Source organism: Talpa occidentalis, unplaced genomic scaffold (assembly GCF_014898055.3).
Source record: "Talpa occidentalis isolate TD23 unplaced genomic scaffold, MPIMG_talOcc4v2.1 talOcc4.10, whole genome shotgun sequence".
NCBI classification, from domain to species: Eukaryota; Metazoa; Chordata; class Mammalia; order Eulipotyphla; family Talpidae; genus Talpa; species Talpa occidentalis.
The window spans coordinates 26,671,459-26,689,389 of record NW_023600993.1 but is presented as its reverse complement, the minus strand read 5'-3'; the positions used below and the strand labels follow the sequence as shown (position 1 = coordinate 26,689,389).

Sequence of the window (17,931 nt, the reverse complement as noted above, 5' to 3'; positions counted from 1 at the left end):
TATAAATTACATACTAAATAAATGGAAAGTTATTTCTGAGTACCATTTTCAAGGGACCAGATATAAAGTATCTTACTGGAATATTATAAGGTGATTTCTCCATCTTGCACTATTGACATTTGAACTAGATAATTCGTTTTGTCAGGGATGGTCCTGTGCATTGTAGGACATTTAACAGTGTCCCCTGCCCCCCCACCCAGTAGCTCCTTCCTAGTTGTGCCCATCAGTAATGCTCCAGATGTGGCCGGATGTCCCTGGGGAGCAAATCACCCCCCAGTTGAGAGTCACTGGACTATTTCATGTGTATTAGATACTTGGGAAAGTTCAGTGTTCTGAGGTGCTGCAGACTGGCATGTCTTTCTAATGCAGGGGTCTTCTGTCCCCAAGAAGGGCAGCTCAGTACTCACAAGGCTTTGTTGTCTTTCAGCTGACATCGGCTTAGACTTCCTCAGCCACCTGTTGGATCTCTACTTGTCCGACCCCAAGGAATTTCACTACCTCAACCCCAACATCCAGGACAGCAATGGGAACACGCTGATGCACATCCTCTTCCAGAAGGGCATGCTGAAGCGCGTGAAGAAGCTGCTAGGGCTACTGGCGAGGTTTGACATCAACTTAAACCTGAAGAACAGGGAAGGTAAAGATGCACGGCACCGGGTTAAGAAGACTGACGCTCTGCTCCTGGCCTGGAACAAAGCTGTGGTAGAGAACAAACGCAGGAGCCGGCAGGATGCCTCTGCCCACTCAGGGAAGCTCCCGAGGTCCACCACCCCTGGCCGCACACCTCAGCTCAAGTCCCAAGGTTTACTCAAGTCGTCACCATGCAATGCCCCTGCCAAATCCCAGCCCAAAGGAGCTGTAGTCCCAGAGAGCTGGGAGACTCTCCCCAATGCCCAGGGGACGAGGCAGGAGCCTGGTGATGTCGGGCCCTGCTCTCTGAGAGACCGTCTTATACAGGACATCACAGGTCTGATGCAGCGTCTTGAATTGGATGGGTCCCTCCCAGAGAACTGTCCTCTGGGCTCCCAGCCTCTGGAGGCAGGGGCTGGCATGGAAGTAGAGAAAGACAGGCTCCAGGGAACCCTGAGGGCGGGGGGCCCTGGCTGTAGTGGGAGCAGCCCTGCCGTCCTTGAGGCAGAGGAAGGACATGCTCAGGCAGGCCTTGGGGCCTCACGGCTTGTTCCTGAGGGTCACAGAGGGATGGAGAACTGCCAGGGCCAGGATGACCAGAGCACACAGGAGACCGAGGCCTGCCTCCAGGACTTCGATAACATGACATGGGAGATTGAGTGCACTTCAGAAATTCTCAAGAAACTGTCCAGTAAGGTAATGCCTAAGGTGATGAAGAAGAAAATCATCCTGGCCATCCAGCAGCTGGGGAATGGTGAGTGGACCCAGGGTCTGCAGAAGCGACTCAAGAAACTGGAAGGAAACATCCATCTCTTTGAGGCCAAGCTGGACAAAGGAGCCCGGATGCTGTGGGAGCTGGCCATCGACTTCTCTCCTAGATGCAGCGAGAACCCAGACAAGATCATCACCATGGAGAGGAACTCACATTCCACAGAGAAATCAGGACGGGTGTACACGGAAATCATTCGGATCTGGGACATTGTCTTAGATCACAAAAAACTGAATGGCTCCATCAGGGCCATCTGTAGTGCCTACAACCGGGGCTTGTCCTGCATCCTGCGGAAGAAGCTGAAGGGTATCAACAAAGGCCCGGTGTTGGCCAGCATGAAGACTCAAAGGCGGATACCCCGCTGCTACGTGGAAGACACGGAGGCAGAAAGGAGCAGGGAGCAGGTGGAACCGGAGTATTTCCCCCCCGCCAGCGCAGTGGAGACAGAGTACAACATCATGAAGTTCCACAGCTTCAGCACCAACATGGCCTTCAACATCCTCAACGACATGACCACAACGGTGGAGTACCCCTTCCGGGTGGGTGAGCTGGAGTACTCAGTGATCAACCTCAACCCCAAGCCGCTGGAGCCCATCATCCTCATTGGCCGGAGTGGCACTGGGAAGACGACTTGCTGCTTGTACAGGCTGTGGAAGAAATTCCACAATTACTGGGAAAAAGCTGAGCAGGCGGGAAGCCCGCTGCTGGCCAAACAGCTCTGGTTGAAGAGAAGATTGGAAATGGAACCCAGAAAGGAGGATCCAGGTGGTGAGGAAGAGGAGGGAGCTGAACCTGAGGAACTAGAAGGTTCCATCGAAGTGGAAACAGGCGACAGCTCAGATGAGGAGGAGGCATGCGAAGACTGTGCAGGGGGAGCCAGCGCGGACTCAGTAGGCCATGGCCAGGCAGAGGAGGGATGCGCTGCCCAGAGCCCCCAGCAGCTGGAGCATTTACATCAGATCTTCGTGACCAAAAACCACGTCCTGTGCCAGGAGGTGCAGAGGAATTTCGTTGAGCTTTCCAAGTCCACCAAGGCCACCAGTCACTACAGGCCCTTGGAGCCCAATGTTCACAGACTCCAGGACCTGAGGGACGAGAACTTTCCTCTCTTTGTCACTTCCAAGCAGCTGCTGCTGCTCCTGGATGCCTCACTGCCCAATCCGTTTTTCCTGAGGAACGAAGATGGCAGCTTGAAAAGAACCATCGTGGGGTGGTCCATGCAGGAGGAGCCGACCATCCCCAATTGGCAGGAGGAGGGTGAGGAGGGAGAGGCGCAAGGGGACTATGCTGAGGAGGATAAAGCTGCGGCACCTCTGGCGGGCGAGTGTGACCCCCGGGTGTACATAACATTTGAGGTGTTCGCCAATGAAATATGGCCCAGAATGAACAAAGGGAAGACTTCCTACAACCCTGCACTGATTTGGAAAGAAATAAAATCTTTTCTGAAGGGGTCTTTTGAGGCCCTCAGCAGCCCCCAAGGGAGGCTCACAGAAGAAGCCTATAAGAATTTGGGGAGGAAGCGGTGCCCCAATTTCAAGGAAGACCGCAGTGAGATCTATAGCCTCTTCTGCCTGTATCAGCAGATCAGGTCTCAGAAAGGTTATTTTGATGAAGAGGATGTTCTCTACAACCTCTCCCAGAGGCTCTCAAAGGTCAAGGCCCTCCCGTGGTCCATCCATGAGCTCTATGGTGATGAGATCCAGGACTTCACCCAAGCCGAACTGGCGCTGCTGATGAAATGCATCAATGACCCCAACGCCATGTTCCTCACCGGGGACACGGCCCAGAGCATCATGAAGGGTGTGGCCTTCCGCTTCAGCGATCTGCGCTCCCTGTTCCACTATGCCAGCAAGAGCTCCGCCAACAAGCAGTGTGCTGTCCGCAAGCCCAAGAAGATCCATCAGCTCTACCAGAATTACCGGTCACACTCTGGTAAGTCTGGATCCAGGCTCACCCCTGAGGAGGTGCCTGGGCACTAGACTGGGGCTGGCTTTGAAGCTGGTGCCTAGAGTTTGAGGTTTCTGCAGCTGAAGTGAGGACAGTGTTTTAGAGTTTCTTTGTAAACCATTAGAATCCACACATGATCAAGAGATCTTGGGATTTCTGCGGCCACTTAGGTTGAAAAATTCAGGCTGTGGGTGGATAGAAATGGACCTTTAAGTAATTACATCTCACATGTACCTGTTGATGTTTATTGTGAATACATGCTGTTTAGTGAATATTTTCCCCGTCTTTTTTTTGGTTTTTAAATTGAGATTTGCATAGCATAATGTTAACCTGTTTAAAGTGTGTGTGTTTATTTATTTATTAAAGATTTATTTTTATTTTATGCCTACAAGAACTGGGGTGGAGGCCAGAGATGCAGAGGGTGAGCTGATTCAGAGTGGGGAACAGAACAGGCGGATCTACTGAAATACATGGCTCAGGGGAGCAGCTGGCGATTCAGGAGAGGTCTGCTGCTCCATGTGGGTCAACTCCCTGGCCTGGGATCGAACTCATGCCACAGTGGCTGGTGATAGCTTGATAGCTTAAAAGTGCTGAGACATTAAGCCCTGCTCCACTAGGGAAGCCCCTAAAGTGTATAGTTTAAAATAAAATAAAACGTGCAGTTTAGTGAGTTCACAGGTATGCAACCATTACTGCTAATTCCACAACATTTTCATCACCCTCCAGAAAAACCCCATAGCCATTAGCAATCACTCATTCTCTGCAACTCCCCTACCCCCAACCCCCTTCTCCCCAACTATTGGTCTACTTATGGATTTGCCTGTTCTGGGAATTTCATATAAATGGAATCATACAATACATAGCCTCCTGTGTTTGGCTTCTTTCATTTAGCGTAATATTGTCAAGGTTCATTTATATGAAAAGTATTTATCTAGTTCCTAGAAGATCATTTAAATAAATTCCAGTTTTTCACTGCAACCAGCACTTTTCTGCCCTTTTCTGATTTTTCCATTGATGTAAACCTCTGTCCTTGCTAGCACCATGGCCCCAGCTGATATCCTTAGATTCAGGTTTCCACTTGTGCTCATGATCTCTTTGCCTTAGTTACTTTTAAGAATATTAGTGTTGGGGGCCTCCCTGGTGGCACAAGGGGTTAAGAATCAACCTGTGAAATCACCGCAGCCTCTACAGCACAAGTTCCATTCCCGACCAGGGAGGTGACCCACATGGCGCAGCAACCTCTACTGACTCGCCTGCTGCTCCCCTCAGGAGTGTATTTCATTTGATCTGCCTCTTCTGTTCCCTACTCTGTCTCTGGTGAATCCTCTCACCCCGCCAAAACTCTGGCCTGTACCCCCGTTCTTGTATGTATAAATAAATAAATCTTTTAAAAAAAATGTTAGTGTTGGAGAGTAAAATTTCCCTTTCCCGTTTGGTCATAGCAGTGGGGACACCTATGCTCATTTCATGGTGTGCCAACAAGGACATCGTAGGCTACCTGGTATTAGGCTATGGGCATGTGCCCCCAAGAATTGTGGTGAGCTCTAGAATGGTCTGTCCACTAGACTTCAAACTTTGCTGCTTGGAGATGTTTATTAAACTCTTGGACCATGGAGTCCACGTATAAAAGTGAGATTTCTGATCTGTCTCATGGCTGCTGTGAACAGTGACGGGATGATTTTATGAGGTGGCTGCTGCTTGGGCAAGGAATGGGACCCAGGGAGAGAGCTCTTTGGAAAACTCTTTCTCCAGCTCTGTCAATTTTTCTTGGTGTACTCCTCTCTCGGGTGGGCATAGACCTCATGGTAAAGGGCAAAGGAGGTCGTGGTTGCTGCCCCCACTAACACCCAGCTGCTGTTACCATGGTAACATTAAGTCCAATGCTCTAAGCACCAGTGAGAGGAAAGATCTTGTTTCCTTACCATCTACACTAGTCCTTTATATTAGCAGCTCTTATTGTTCAGATTACATTTCAGTCTTAACTTGTCTTTAGGAGGTGATTTTCGTTGGGTGGGAATGAGATCTCCCCAGGCCTTAGCACTGTAACACATCTCTGCTTTCATCGAGGGTACCCAGAGTAATGAGGCTCAAGGCCAGCATGTTATTCTAATGGGAACTAGAAAACAGCTTGCAATTATACAATATACTCTCAATACTGCTTCTCAGGAAAACAAAACAAAACCCCCTAAACATCCCACCAAAAAAACTGCAGTCATGTTGCCAGGTTGTCCAATATCAGACATGTTTTTGCTTTATCCCAGGAATTCTCAAACTGGCATCTGGAGTAGTGGACTTACTCCAGTTCTATTTTCCGGAATCTTTTGATCGTCTTCCAAGAGATGCTGGCCTTTTTGATGGTCCCAAACCAACTGTCCTGGAGTCTTGTAGTGTAAGCGACTTGGCAATTTTGCTACGGGGGAACAAAAGGAAAACCCAGCCCATTGAATTTGGAGCCCACCAGGTGAGTGCCTGGGGATTGTATACTTTGAAATAAAAGGCAAATTGCAAGAGAAAAAGGTCTGAGAGGCTGAATGATTCCATAAGGTGGAATTAATAGCACTGTCCCAGAATGCATAAGTTCCAGAGATGGGCGAGTGGCCATCATTAATCTTTCCACAAGTCTGGCTGACCAAGTCCATGTTAGGCATTTCTCTTAAAAACAATACCAACCTCGGGGCCTCCCTGGTGGCACAAGGGGTTAGTTAAGTCACAGCACTATGAAGCTATCCGCAGCCACTGCAGCATGGCACGAGCAGGGAGCTAACCCACATGGTACAGCAGACCTCTCCTGTCTTGCCTGCTGCTCCCCTCAGTCAATCTACCTGTTCTGCTCCCCACTCTGTCCCTGGTGAATCCTTTCATACCCTGCACCTCTGGCCTACACCCCAGCTCTTGTATGCATGAATAAATATTTTTTTTAAAAAAACCAATACCTACCTCTCATAGAATAGGCTGAACTTTATCAATTTTTCATTGCTGAATTTGATGGTTTTCTCTCCATCCTTCCCCACCAACCTCCAGGTTATTCTTGTAGCCAATGAAATTGCAAAGGAGAAAATTCCGGAAGAGCTGGGCTTAGCACTTGTGCTAACAGTTTATGAAGCAAAAGGCTTAGAATTTGATGATGTTCTCCTTTACAACTTCTTTACTGATTCTGAGGTATGTCTAACTGAGTTCTTTTCACACACGCATGTCTAAGTATGAGCTACACTTCCACTCCGGGAAAGAGAATTTGGAGCTAAGTAGAGGACAGTTTGTCACAGGTACCTATTTCTGTTTGCACCATCATCCATTGGTTGTGGGGCTTTGTGTGTTTGGGTGTGGGTTTTGGCAGTGGCTATGGCTTGTTTCATGTGTGCCTTTGCTGGTTCTCCCTGTGCCCTGCCCTGCACTCTTGTATTCATCTTCTGGGAATGCCTGGTACCCAAGTGCCAGTTTCTGGTTTTCTCTAGCTACTTTATCCTTGATTCCTAAGGATGCTCAAGTTGGAGTGAGCTCCAAGGAAGCCTTACAAATGAAGGCAAGGTATCCATGTTCACCCTGGGAGGACAGAGCTGGGCAAGGTCAGTTCATAGAAAGAGACGGCTCGAGGAGGACGAGTGAGGCTTGGTTCCTGCCCACTGGTTCAGGTAATGCGGGGATCACCAGCTGCCCTGCCTGGGCCATCCCTTCTGGCATGGCTTCTCCACCGCTGCTTGCCCTCCATGCAGTTCATTGCAGCAAGAGAGTCCCGGATTGAGCCCCAGAGACCTCTGTGCCAGCCCACGCTCTGACTTGGCTCCCAGGTCTATGTGACAGTCTTCCTGCACCAGCTCAGCACCTTGTGGGTGCAGCCACCCACGCAAGGCATTCTCCTTGGTTTTCTAGCCACTTTTTCTCTTGACTGCTGTCTATTAGAGGGGACTTGGGCTGGCTGCTGACCGTGCTGTGGGGTCTCTTTGGGGACTTAAGCTGGCTGTGTTCTGGCCCCTGTTGCGGAAGTCCCTTGGCACATGGTGCATGCTTTAAGGGGCTGTTTTTCATCTCCAAGTCAGGACATTGTTAGTTTTGACGCCTTGTGATCTCTGCCCTGACCCTTTTTGGAGTTCTTTTGTTTTCTTTCTGTTCTTTAAAAAAATGTCATGTTGGCCTTGGTAATACCTACAACTAATATTGCTATGGGTGTTTTACAGTTTATCAAGTATTTTTGAGTACGTTGTCTTATTTCATCCTCCACCAACGTTCTGTGGTTGGATATCTATTTGTTACCCTCATTCTAGAGAGAAAACCGAGGATCACAGAAATCAAGTAAATTGCCCATAGTCATACTGTAGGTAGCAGAGCCCGAGGGACCTCTAATGCTTTTTTTAGTTCTAAATTTTATGATCCTTCCATGTAAAGCATGCAAACTGACTTCCACGATGAGTATATATCATTCCTGTACCTGAAGTGCATTTATTTCTATTGGCTTTTGCTAATAAAATCAGATAGTTTCATTAACACTGGAGCTCTTTTTTTAATCTCTGAGGACTAACCTTTTCTTCCCTCATGATACATCCATTGGTTCTGGTGGGACCGAGACTCTCCTAAAAGAGAAAGGGGTAAGCTCTTATTCCTGTCTCTCATGAGTGCCAGTTGTCTGCTTGTGCCAGTGACAACCTCAAGGCTCACTGCACTTATGGAGCCATAATTTGTGGTTGACTCTGGAAAAGAAAAATCCATGCATTCTGTCTCACCTTGATCCTGGACATGGCAAAGGTCTGGGTTTCTTGGCCTTACACTCCCACCCACAACTGAGTGAGTTGCATCAAATGAAAGTGATTGAGATCGAGTCTTTCAGTAACATCCACTTCATCCTATGTGCACAACAAGTCTTCTAAAACAGCTTGCTTGCAACATGGAACATCCCCAGGTACCGGGGAGTGTAATGATGAATTCCTGGCACAAAATACACCTTGAATTTATCACTTACAACCTCACCACCAAAAAGTGTCAGTCAGCAAATAAGACAAAATGCTTTCATTAAAGCAGAGGAAAGCCAGATCAGTAAGTTCCCAGGTGCCTATGGTATCTTAATGCTCATCTGGATACGTTTTCAGGGTAACTGGCTGAAGGCTGCTGAATACAGAGAGGCGCTGCAGAGGGCTCCCCTCACTGTCTCGGCTTCTTCTACCATCTTCTATTTCTGTGTGTAGGGCCGTTCTTTTTGCCCTTGTTTGTGACTCTTCTCTAGAGGATTTGTTGTTACCTATTTAACAACTTGGTTACCAGGGCCATCTTCAAGATCAGGAAGGAGGACCTCCATGGTGGCTCAGGGGTTGGGTCTTGGTGCTGTCACGCTATCGCTGGTCTCTGCAGCATGGATTCAATCCCTGGCTACGGAGCTGGCCCACATGGCACAGCAGACCTCTCCTGTATTGCCCGCTGCTCCCCTCAGCAGTGTATTACAGTCAGTCCACCTGTTCTCTTCCCTACTCTGTCTCCAGAGAATGCTCTCACCCCCAGCACCTCTGGCCTATATCCCAGTTCATGTATGCATAAATAAATAATTTTTTTTTAAAAGTAATCATTATAAAAAAAAAAGATTGTGAAGGAACCAGGGAATAGTTATTCCAAATCCTCTCCTTGTAGGGTTTTGCCTCTTTTTGGGGAAGGACAGTCATTCTCCTAGTCACTCCTAAACTCTCCTCCTGTTTGGACTTGGAAAGGTGTCTGTTATTACACTGCCCCAGTGGGGGGCGCCTTTCCTTCATACTCATGTGTGGCTAGGACAGGAGAGACTTTGAAAACCACATCCTTTATGGGTTGTTACAGAACAGACCTCCCAACATAGCCTTGCTAGGAGCATCTAAGCCATTTTCCTTTACAATTATCAGTCCTAATGAGAAGAAGCCAGAGCCTTAAATGCTTTTTCCTTTATTGTCTGAAGTGCCACAGGCCTGTACTGTTGCCACAAATGCACTTACTCACTCCTAAAAGGCTCTGTCTTGAAAATCAGATGTGTTTTATTCATGGAGACCAGCTACTCTGTGTTATTTGAAAGCTTTTGATTTCAAATAAAAGTCCTTTAGCACTTTTAAAATGCATTGTGTTTCCAAGATTCCTCCAAGGTCAACCTGTCTCTGTCTCTTGCTGCCTGCCAAGAAATCCTCTTAATTGTCAGGCACTTGTGTCTTTTGCCTGCTTTCTGCAAACAAATCAGTTTTGTAAACAGCTTTACAAAGAGGATAGTCATAAATATGTCCCGAAAATGTTTTTTTTTTAACTTCCAGCTACTTAAGTGATGACATGATTCACTTCTCTTTTCAGGATGTGGTGATTAATCCAGAGTTGGTTAATAACATAACATTATCATTTAATAGACAGTATTTAAAGCATATAAGCTAAATTTTATATAATTTAAGTTAGGGAGTAACTTAAAGGAGGTAATGATGTTCCCTCTATCTTCTCATCATCCTTGAAAAGATACGTAGGAGTTAAGTAGTCCCATGGTGTAAATGGAAAAGTAAAGGCTAGGAATGTTGACTAACTACTCCAACAAGCCCAGTAAAGACTGAAATCTGAAATTCCTTAGGAATTCTGAACAATAAATATTGCATGTGATTTGGCCGCTTTAGCTTTACTTAGATCTGCAAACCCTGGTCCATGGGTCAAATTCAGCCCACTGCCTATTTTCATATGAACTAAGGATGGGTCTTACATTTTTAATGATTGACAATGAAAATTGTCTTACTTCAATTTTAGTATCCCAAAAGAATGTTCTATTAGAACTCAGCTTGCCGGGTCATTTACACGTGGCTAGGGTGGCTTTTGCACTGTTAACAGCAGGGTTGAGTGATTATAAGAGAGACCATATTGCCCATAAAGTCTAAAGAATTTGTTACTTAACTCTGTAGGGAATAAATTTGCTGACCCCTGGTTGACACAGTCACTGTGATTTTGAGGTTTGGATTTGGGTAAAGGGAAAAATGGTTAAAATAGCAACGATTTACCAAGCACTGTATTAGACACTTGACATTGATTATATCCTTTTATTTTCCCAACAAACTTGGGTGCTTTGACCATCCCCATGTTGAATAGCTGGAAAATGAGACCTAGGAGAGAATGAACAATTTGTCCAAGGTCACTTAGGTCATAAGTGGAAGAACTGCGATGTGAATTTGTTCATTTTGATCTCAGAGTCTACCTTACATGCTGTGCCTCCCAGCTCCTGAATTGTGTTCTATTCTTGGTTGATTAATTCAGTTAGAAAGTTTTGCTAATTGTGTCTTAATGGCATCTCCATAAAGTGTTATGAAAAGGACTGTTCAACAAGAACTTTCTGATCCTCGAGCCTTCCTTCCTGAAGTGGGCATGTGTGCCTGGCTTCTCAGCTTTCTTGACCAAATATCTGGGAACTCCTCAGTCCCTCAGTGTACAATCTGAACCCCATCTCCCTGGGGTTCCGAAACCCTTACTTGGCAGGCACAGGGTGGCTCCCTCCTCACAGGTAGGAAAGAAGGCCTGGGCTCTTTACCGGAAAAGGAGGGCTCAGTTCTCCAGGAGGCTCAGGGAGGCTGTGTGTACAGGTCAAAAGCATATTCTCTTGACCTTTAATTTATTCTTGTCATTCAGGCTTACAAGGAATGGAAGATCATTTCTTCCTTTACCCCTTCATCATCTGACTCCAGAGATGGAAACCAGCCATTGATCCAAGTGCCCCTGGAGAAACCCAGCTCTGCTCAGGGCCGGCCCCTCGTGGTAAATCCGGAAATGTACAAGGTGATTTTCTGTCACTTTCTATCATTATTTCAAGATAGAAAATTGTAACAGAGTCAAGGGCCAGCATGTGCTAATGCCACGCTTGCTAACTAGAGCCTCGCCAACCTGTGCTGTTGCCACAGAGAGCCCCCGAGGGCCTGCTGAGGCATCTGCTATACTTCTCTAAAATTTACTTTCTGTATTTTCCAAAATCAGAGTAAATTCATGGAAGCATATCACACTGTCCCTATAGACTAAAGGCTCATCATCTGTGTCCTCAATCTTGTCTTCAGCTCCTCAACGGGGAGCTGAAACAGCTGTACACGGCCATTACACGGGCTCGGGTCAACCTCTGGATCTTTGATGAGAATCGAGAGAAGCGAGCTCCTGCTTTCAAATATTTCACTCAAAGAGATTTTGTTCAGGTCGTGAAGACAGATGAAAATAAAGGTAAGAGCTCGCTCTAGTAGTCTCACTGCTGAGAATGTATATGGAGCATGGAAATCATGGTACCTCCACTGTTCTTATGGTTGGGTGTGAAAGGTATAGTTTTCCAAAAATTCTTTTCGTTTCTCTCTTCTGAGAAATGAGCATTTGTATTTGGGGTGAAGGTGTGTGGGAAAGTGTGGTAGTAATGGAATTGGAAGGGTTCATTCCTTCCAATTAAGGAAGATCTTTTATTTGTCTTTTGAAAGTAAGGGTCATGGACTAGGATCATTGGAAATAAGCCTCCTCAGATGAATACAAATTGCTTCACACATTTGGACAGTTGGTGGACAAGTCTATCAAATAGAGAATACCCATACCTTTTGACTCAGCAATTCATCTTCTCAGAAATCTGAGATGTGCTTGTATAAAATGTCAACGATACATATTTAAGAGTGTTCATGACAGCCCTGTTTGTATTACTGTAAGGAACTAAAAATGGGCTCATTGTCCATCACTGTAAAACTGTCTGCTCTCTTCTGGTGTTAAGAGAGATGTGTGTGGGGTTGTCGAACAGATAGGAACAACTTACCTTTCACCTTTGTAGCTCTCTACTGTCGGCAAACCATTATCATATATTGTTTTCATCATGTACAGAGATGAGCTAATTAAAAAACAATGAAGTTCTCCTGATAGGATAACTAGGAGAGAAATAATCAGCCCTTCATGAAGGAAAAAATTGTCTTTCTTGTGGGTTAGCTGTTGAGTTGTCTTTCCAGGCCATGGCTAATTTCTCCAAGGAGAGGGGAAGGCACAAGGCTGCTATAGAGAGGGCTACTGGGTTTCTTGAGCACTTTGCAGCCAGTTTTATGGAAGCTCTTTCTGAGTACAGACAATGGCTCAGTTGGGGACAAGGATTGGCTGTTCTGTTCCTTGGTCCTGACTATTGTCAGGTAATGGGAAAAGCTGAAGGCTTGGAGTTAACTTCTCCTTACAACTCTCCTCTTGTATGACCACATGACTGTGTTCAGATCCTGCCTTCTCTCCATGGACCTTCACTGCCTCAGCTAGAAGGAAGATGTGTGGGTTGGCCTTGTGTGCTCATTCTTTATCTTCCCTGTAGCTCATACGCCTTTGTTCTTAAAACATAGTCTGGCACCCATTATAAAAAAAATCAGGGCCTCCCTGGTGGTGCAAGGGGTTAACTCTCAACACTGAAGCTATCGGCAGCCACTGCAGCACCAGTTCGATCCCCGGCCAAGGAGCTGACCCAGATGGTGCAGCAGACCTCTCCTGTCTCGCCCGCTGCTCCCCTCAGCAGTGTATTTCAGTAGATCCACCTCTTTTGCTCCCCACTCTGCTGGTAAATCCTCTTACCACCCGTCCCCCACACCTCTGGCCTACACCCCAGATCTTGTGTGCAAAAAATTAAAAAAAAAAAAAAAATCGTCAAAATAGGCAGTTAAAACAAAATCTAAATGAAGTGAAAAAAATTACAATTTATTTTCTGTCTTGATTGCATTGCAAATGCAAGGGAAAAATCCAGTCTTAATTGTGTTGTAAGCTGCACATGGTGAAATTAGAGGACATCTGTTCCCACCATGCAAAGGAGCTGGGATGAGTGTAGTGACCGTGCAATTTGCACTTCTACACTGTGCTGGCAGAGTGCATTAGCCCTATGCAGAGATGCTGTGGGAACAGAATGTCTCTGGGATGCTGAGAATCCACAGTTGTCAGAATAAGAGCTGTAAGTCCTATTTGCACACCATGCTGCTGGCTGGGCTGAGGGCTGGCATGGAGGGGTCAGCCTCCAGCCTTTGTACCTTCAAAGCCAGGCTGGCATGTCTGCCTTGCTCCGCCGTTTTACATCTCTTGGCCTGGGTATATATGACCCCATCAGTTATGATTTGGCTATCTGGGGTGTCCTGGTCTTCACTGTATTCGTGAAGCTGTGATGCAGTGCCCCCACGGTGTCACCCACAGTGAGACTTGGGGACCAGGGAAGGAAGGACTGATACAGTCATCAGCAGGCTAGTGAGGCAAACAGACAGGACCGACAGTGGGTGGTTGCCAAAGTGTGCTTCTGGCAGATTGCTGATCGCAACCAGGGCAGTCTGCACGCTGGGATATGCTTTGAAGTCCTATCAGCTCATCCCTTGCTAGCGCCCTGGTCTGGGAGTTTGCTAGAAACTACATAGTTATAGATTTTCAAGGAGGAATTCGAAATTGCTGCCTGTCTTCTAATTCATAGCCACAGAAAAGGAAGGTAGACCAAAGTTCAAAAACCAAACTATATTCTTTCTCACCCCATCTTGTCTTTCTAAAATCTACAACAACCAACTTGATTAGCTAAATGACATCTTAAATGTATGATATAAAGACAACACAGGTTATTTGATTGCTTGGGTTGCCATAATAAAACCACAGACTGGGGGCTTTCACCACAGAAATTTATTGTCTTACAGTTCTGGAGGCTGGAAGTTCAAGAATAGCAGGTCTGGACCTTTTTCTCCTTGGCTTGTGGGAGGCTTTTCCTCTGTGCAAGCCCCTGATGTCCCTTCGTGTATTAATCTCTTCTTCTCATAAGGACGTGAGTTAGACAGGACAAGGGCCACCCTTGCAGCCTCATTTTATCTTCATCACCTCTTTGAAGGCCCTGTCTCCTAATAAGTCACATTCTGAGATACTGCGGTCAGGGCTTCAACATACACATTTTTGTGGGGTGGATGATGAGGGCAAAATTTAACCCAGAACAGCAGCCAGTGAGTGTCCAGTGGAAGAAATCCACCTTTATTTTTCCTCTTAGACTTGGATGACAGCATGTTTGTGAAGACCTCGACCCCAGAGGAGTGGATCGCGCAAGGAGAATACTATGCCAAACACCAGTGCTGGAAGGTAGGGGCTGGCCCAGCAGCCGTGGGTCAGGGAAGCCCTAACACCAGGACCTCAGCAGGCCTCCAGGCAGGCTTCCCACCTCACACTTGTCACTGGGGTGGGACAAAGCTGATGGCACTTGTGCTACTTCTGACCCATCTGGTTGCCATGACAAGGAGAATGTCCTGTCCTCCTCCGTACCCCATGCATGTGTGCTTGACAGCCCTTCATTCTGACGAGTGCTCATTCTATGGGTGATCGGAAAAGGGAGTGTCATTGCCTTTACCCACTGAGAAATCCTTCTGATTCCTTTCCCTTCTGTATTCTATGCTTTTTAAAAGCCATGCTCCCATCATACTATGTTTCAAAGCATCAGCAGAATGGTCCTCTAGTTTGTTTTTCAAATTGATCAGCCATTGATTTCACTGAAAGTCTGAAGCGAGTGAATGTAGGTTAAAAGTTGGCCAGTTTCCAGCACAAGCCGTCTTAATGAGTCCGAGCAGTCTCCTCTCAGGGGTGTTAGCTCTTTGATTCCCCTTGGCATATTGAGATCAGCCGTGAAGGCCTCCTCCCTCTCCCCAGTCAGCTTCCCTACATATCACATGGTCTTGGACAGGGCCTGTGTGTCCCCTGTGATGTCATGTTAATGATGTCTCTACCCGCTGGTCACAAACACCCTATAAAAAGGGTAGTGGTGGTGTTTTTTTTATCCACTAACAAGAAGTCTGGTCTCAGGGTTGGTTCTGCAGCCCAACATGGGCCTAATCCCATTCTGTCTCCCTGTGCCATCTGCAGCTTGGCCAAGACATCCCTCTTATGGCTGGCAGTGCTCAGCACCCCACTCCCTCAGCAGCATCCAAGCAGGAGTGAAGGGCAGGCACTTTCTTCTCATGGGTCTCATTTTTCATCCTGGAGTCCCCAGAGGACTTCTCCTTATATCTCATTGGCTGTTCTAAGCCCCATGGAGTCCCATCTGGTAATTTCAACTCTTCATGAGAGGCAGGTTCTGCCATCAGACAAGAAAGGGAGGAGGTAGTGCTGTGGGTAACTAAGAGCTGAGCTCAGCTAGTCTCAGCTGGGTGACTCATGTGTCTGAATCGCTGCCAGTCAGCAAGTAGGTCTGTTTGGGGTTGGCTGCCTCTTGATCGGGTTGATAGGGGTGACCTGGTTCATGTGGTGGGCTCCCAGCCCTTAGCAGCTGAAGCTCAGCCTGAGCAGCGGTCAGAGAAGAGTGGAGTCACACAGGGCCTCCTGAGGCCTGGCTGTGGAGATGGCCCAGTGTCGCTTCTGCTGCACCCTTGGCCGAAGCAAATCACAGCCCAGATCTGAAGGAAGGGGTAACAGGCAGCTCTCTTGGAGGGACATCAAGATGTTTTAGAAAAGCAACTTTCCGCTGGAGGGGATTGAGGTTAGGCTGACTCCCTGTGACACTTGTCTGCCTACTTTCTGCACCCTGGAGGGTGTGATGGCTGCAAGGAGGAGGGAAGGAGAGGCCGCCCTCGAAATTAAATGTAAGGGCTGAGAAAGCAGAATTCACACCCTTGCATGTGTGGGTGTGTCTGGAAAACATTTGCATAAGTATGTAGTGTTTAGCTGCAAAAGTGGACAAAACCCCAGAACCTTCTCTATGCCCATCTTTGTCATAATTGGAAAGAAAACTGAACACTTGGCTGTTGTTATAAAACCAAGATTTTTTTTTTTGAGTGGGGTAGGGAGGGAAGGAAAGTATAAAATGGGCAGCAGTGTGGGTGTGGGTGTGCACTGGGACTCAGAAGTCCTTCTCTTCCCTTCAGAACACCGTTGGTTGTCCATGGATTTCCAATACTTTTTAAAAATCCCTTTAAAAATGCCTTTTGAATGTTTGCATCTGAAATCGTAGGGGAGCTGACTCAGATGAGAATGTTATAAAAAGACTTCTCCTTGCCTGACTTTATTTTGACTCTGCTAAAGGACTTCAGGATTCAGGTGGTTTATTGAGTTTTTGGCTACATGCCAATGAATGTTTCAGAAACATTATAAAAAAAAAAACTTCTCGATAGTCATTCATTCAACTTATTTCTGTTTTGCTGTGGGCTAAGCATTGTGTTTTGGTCTCAGGGATTTGATGGTGAGCAAGAGTACAACAGTTCCAGCTGTTGCAGATGTCATAGGTGAGAGACCAGCTGCCCCCAGAACAACCTGTTCTGGCTAAGGAGGCCAGGGAGAGGCTTCTTTGAATAGGATCCTTCTACTGAGACTTAGAGAATAAATGAAGTTAGAAATCCTTTTACTGATGACTATACATGACTGGGTACAGTCAAATGAGAGAATTAAGCAGAGCAGGCAGAAGAGACACTGCTGAAATGAAGTCTGCAGCATTTCAGAATGCGAGAAGGAGCATTTCAATGAGAGAATATAGTATGTGCATAGGTCCTGTGGCAGGGAGGAATATAGTACAGGTTATGGGAATGAAGGAAGACCCCTGGGCCAGGGAGGCTGAAGCAAAAGCCTGAAGGGGAGACTCTCCCACCCACTTTAGTGGCAAGTGCCACTACTGATAGTCCTTCCCTTGCCTACACTGAGACCAGTTCTTGACATTCTGGGCAGAATGCGAGCTTTCTACTCTCTAGCCTATGCTGGTGTCAGCATTTGTTGTTTCAGAAAAGTGACTGTCTGCTTGGTGGGGATTGGGGTACAGGCTGACTCCCTGTGACACTTGTCTGCCTTCTTTCTATTTGGTTAACGCAGAATTTGGTCTGTTCTGTTCTGGGATGTGCTATGGCACCATCTCTATCCCCGTATCTACCCCACCAACTTTAGCCATTAAAGTTACCAACTAGAGAGAGAATCTGTGTTTATCCCCGAGGTGATGGGGCCCACTCTTCTGGTTGCTGACCTGGAGTTGCCATTATGCATAATGAGAAGGACGAAATTCCCGGCACATGACTGTTAGAACACTAATTGGGGGGTCAGAGAGCTGACCCACATATGGCACAGCAGACATTTCCCGTCTCACCCGCTGCGCCCCTCAGACTGTATTTTGGTCAATCCACCTGCTTTGCTCCCCTACTCTGTCTCTGGTGAATCCTTTCACTCCCCGCACCTCTGGCCCACACCCCAGTTCTTTTTTTTTTTTTTAAATAATTTTATTTTTATATTCCCCATACAATTGCAACCCCCCCATTCTGACCCCAATCCCTCCCCTCCCGCCCCGCCCCCCTAAAAGTGTCTCTGGTTCATAGTTTTTTGTTGATTTTGATTTTCACTTTCTTATAGTTATTCATTTTCCTGGTCCCTTATTTAAGTTTTCTAGATTCCTGCTATGAGTGAGACCATCCGGTATTTTTCTTTTTTTTTTTTGGCTTATTTCGCTGAGCATGATCCCTTCCAGCGCCATCCATGTTGCTGCAAATGGCATGTGTTTATCTTTTTTGAATGCTGAGTAATATTCCATGGTGTATATGTACCACATCTTCTTGATCCAGTCATCTATTTTTGGGCATTTGGGTTGTTTCCAAAGCTTAGCTATTGTAAACAGTGCTGCTATAAACATAGGGGTGCAGGTGCTCTTTGGAATTGATGTTTCT

General features: G+C 46.6%; 1 protein-coding gene across 6 annotated transcripts in view; it reads left to right on the top strand.

Annotated features, from left to right (window-relative positions):
• TRANK1 (tetratricopeptide repeat and ankyrin repeat containing 1) overlaps positions 1-17,931 on the top strand; it is a 95,410-nt gene that overhangs the window by 59,443 nt on the left and 18,036 nt on the right. For all 6 annotated transcript variants that reach the window (XM_037526223.2, XM_037526197.2, XM_037526181.2 and 3 more), the window contains exons 13-18: positions 428-3,331; positions 5,608-5,807; positions 6,368-6,505; positions 10,940-11,086; positions 11,359-11,515; positions 14,298-14,386. In XM_037526223.2, the coding sequence (XP_037382120.1) occupies positions 428-3,331; positions 5,608-5,807; positions 6,368-6,505; positions 10,940-11,086; positions 11,359-11,515; positions 14,298-14,386 (3,635 nt within the window). The remainder of the gene's footprint in view (positions 1-427; positions 3,332-5,607; positions 5,808-6,367; positions 6,506-10,939; positions 11,087-11,358; positions 11,516-14,297; positions 14,387-17,931) is intronic.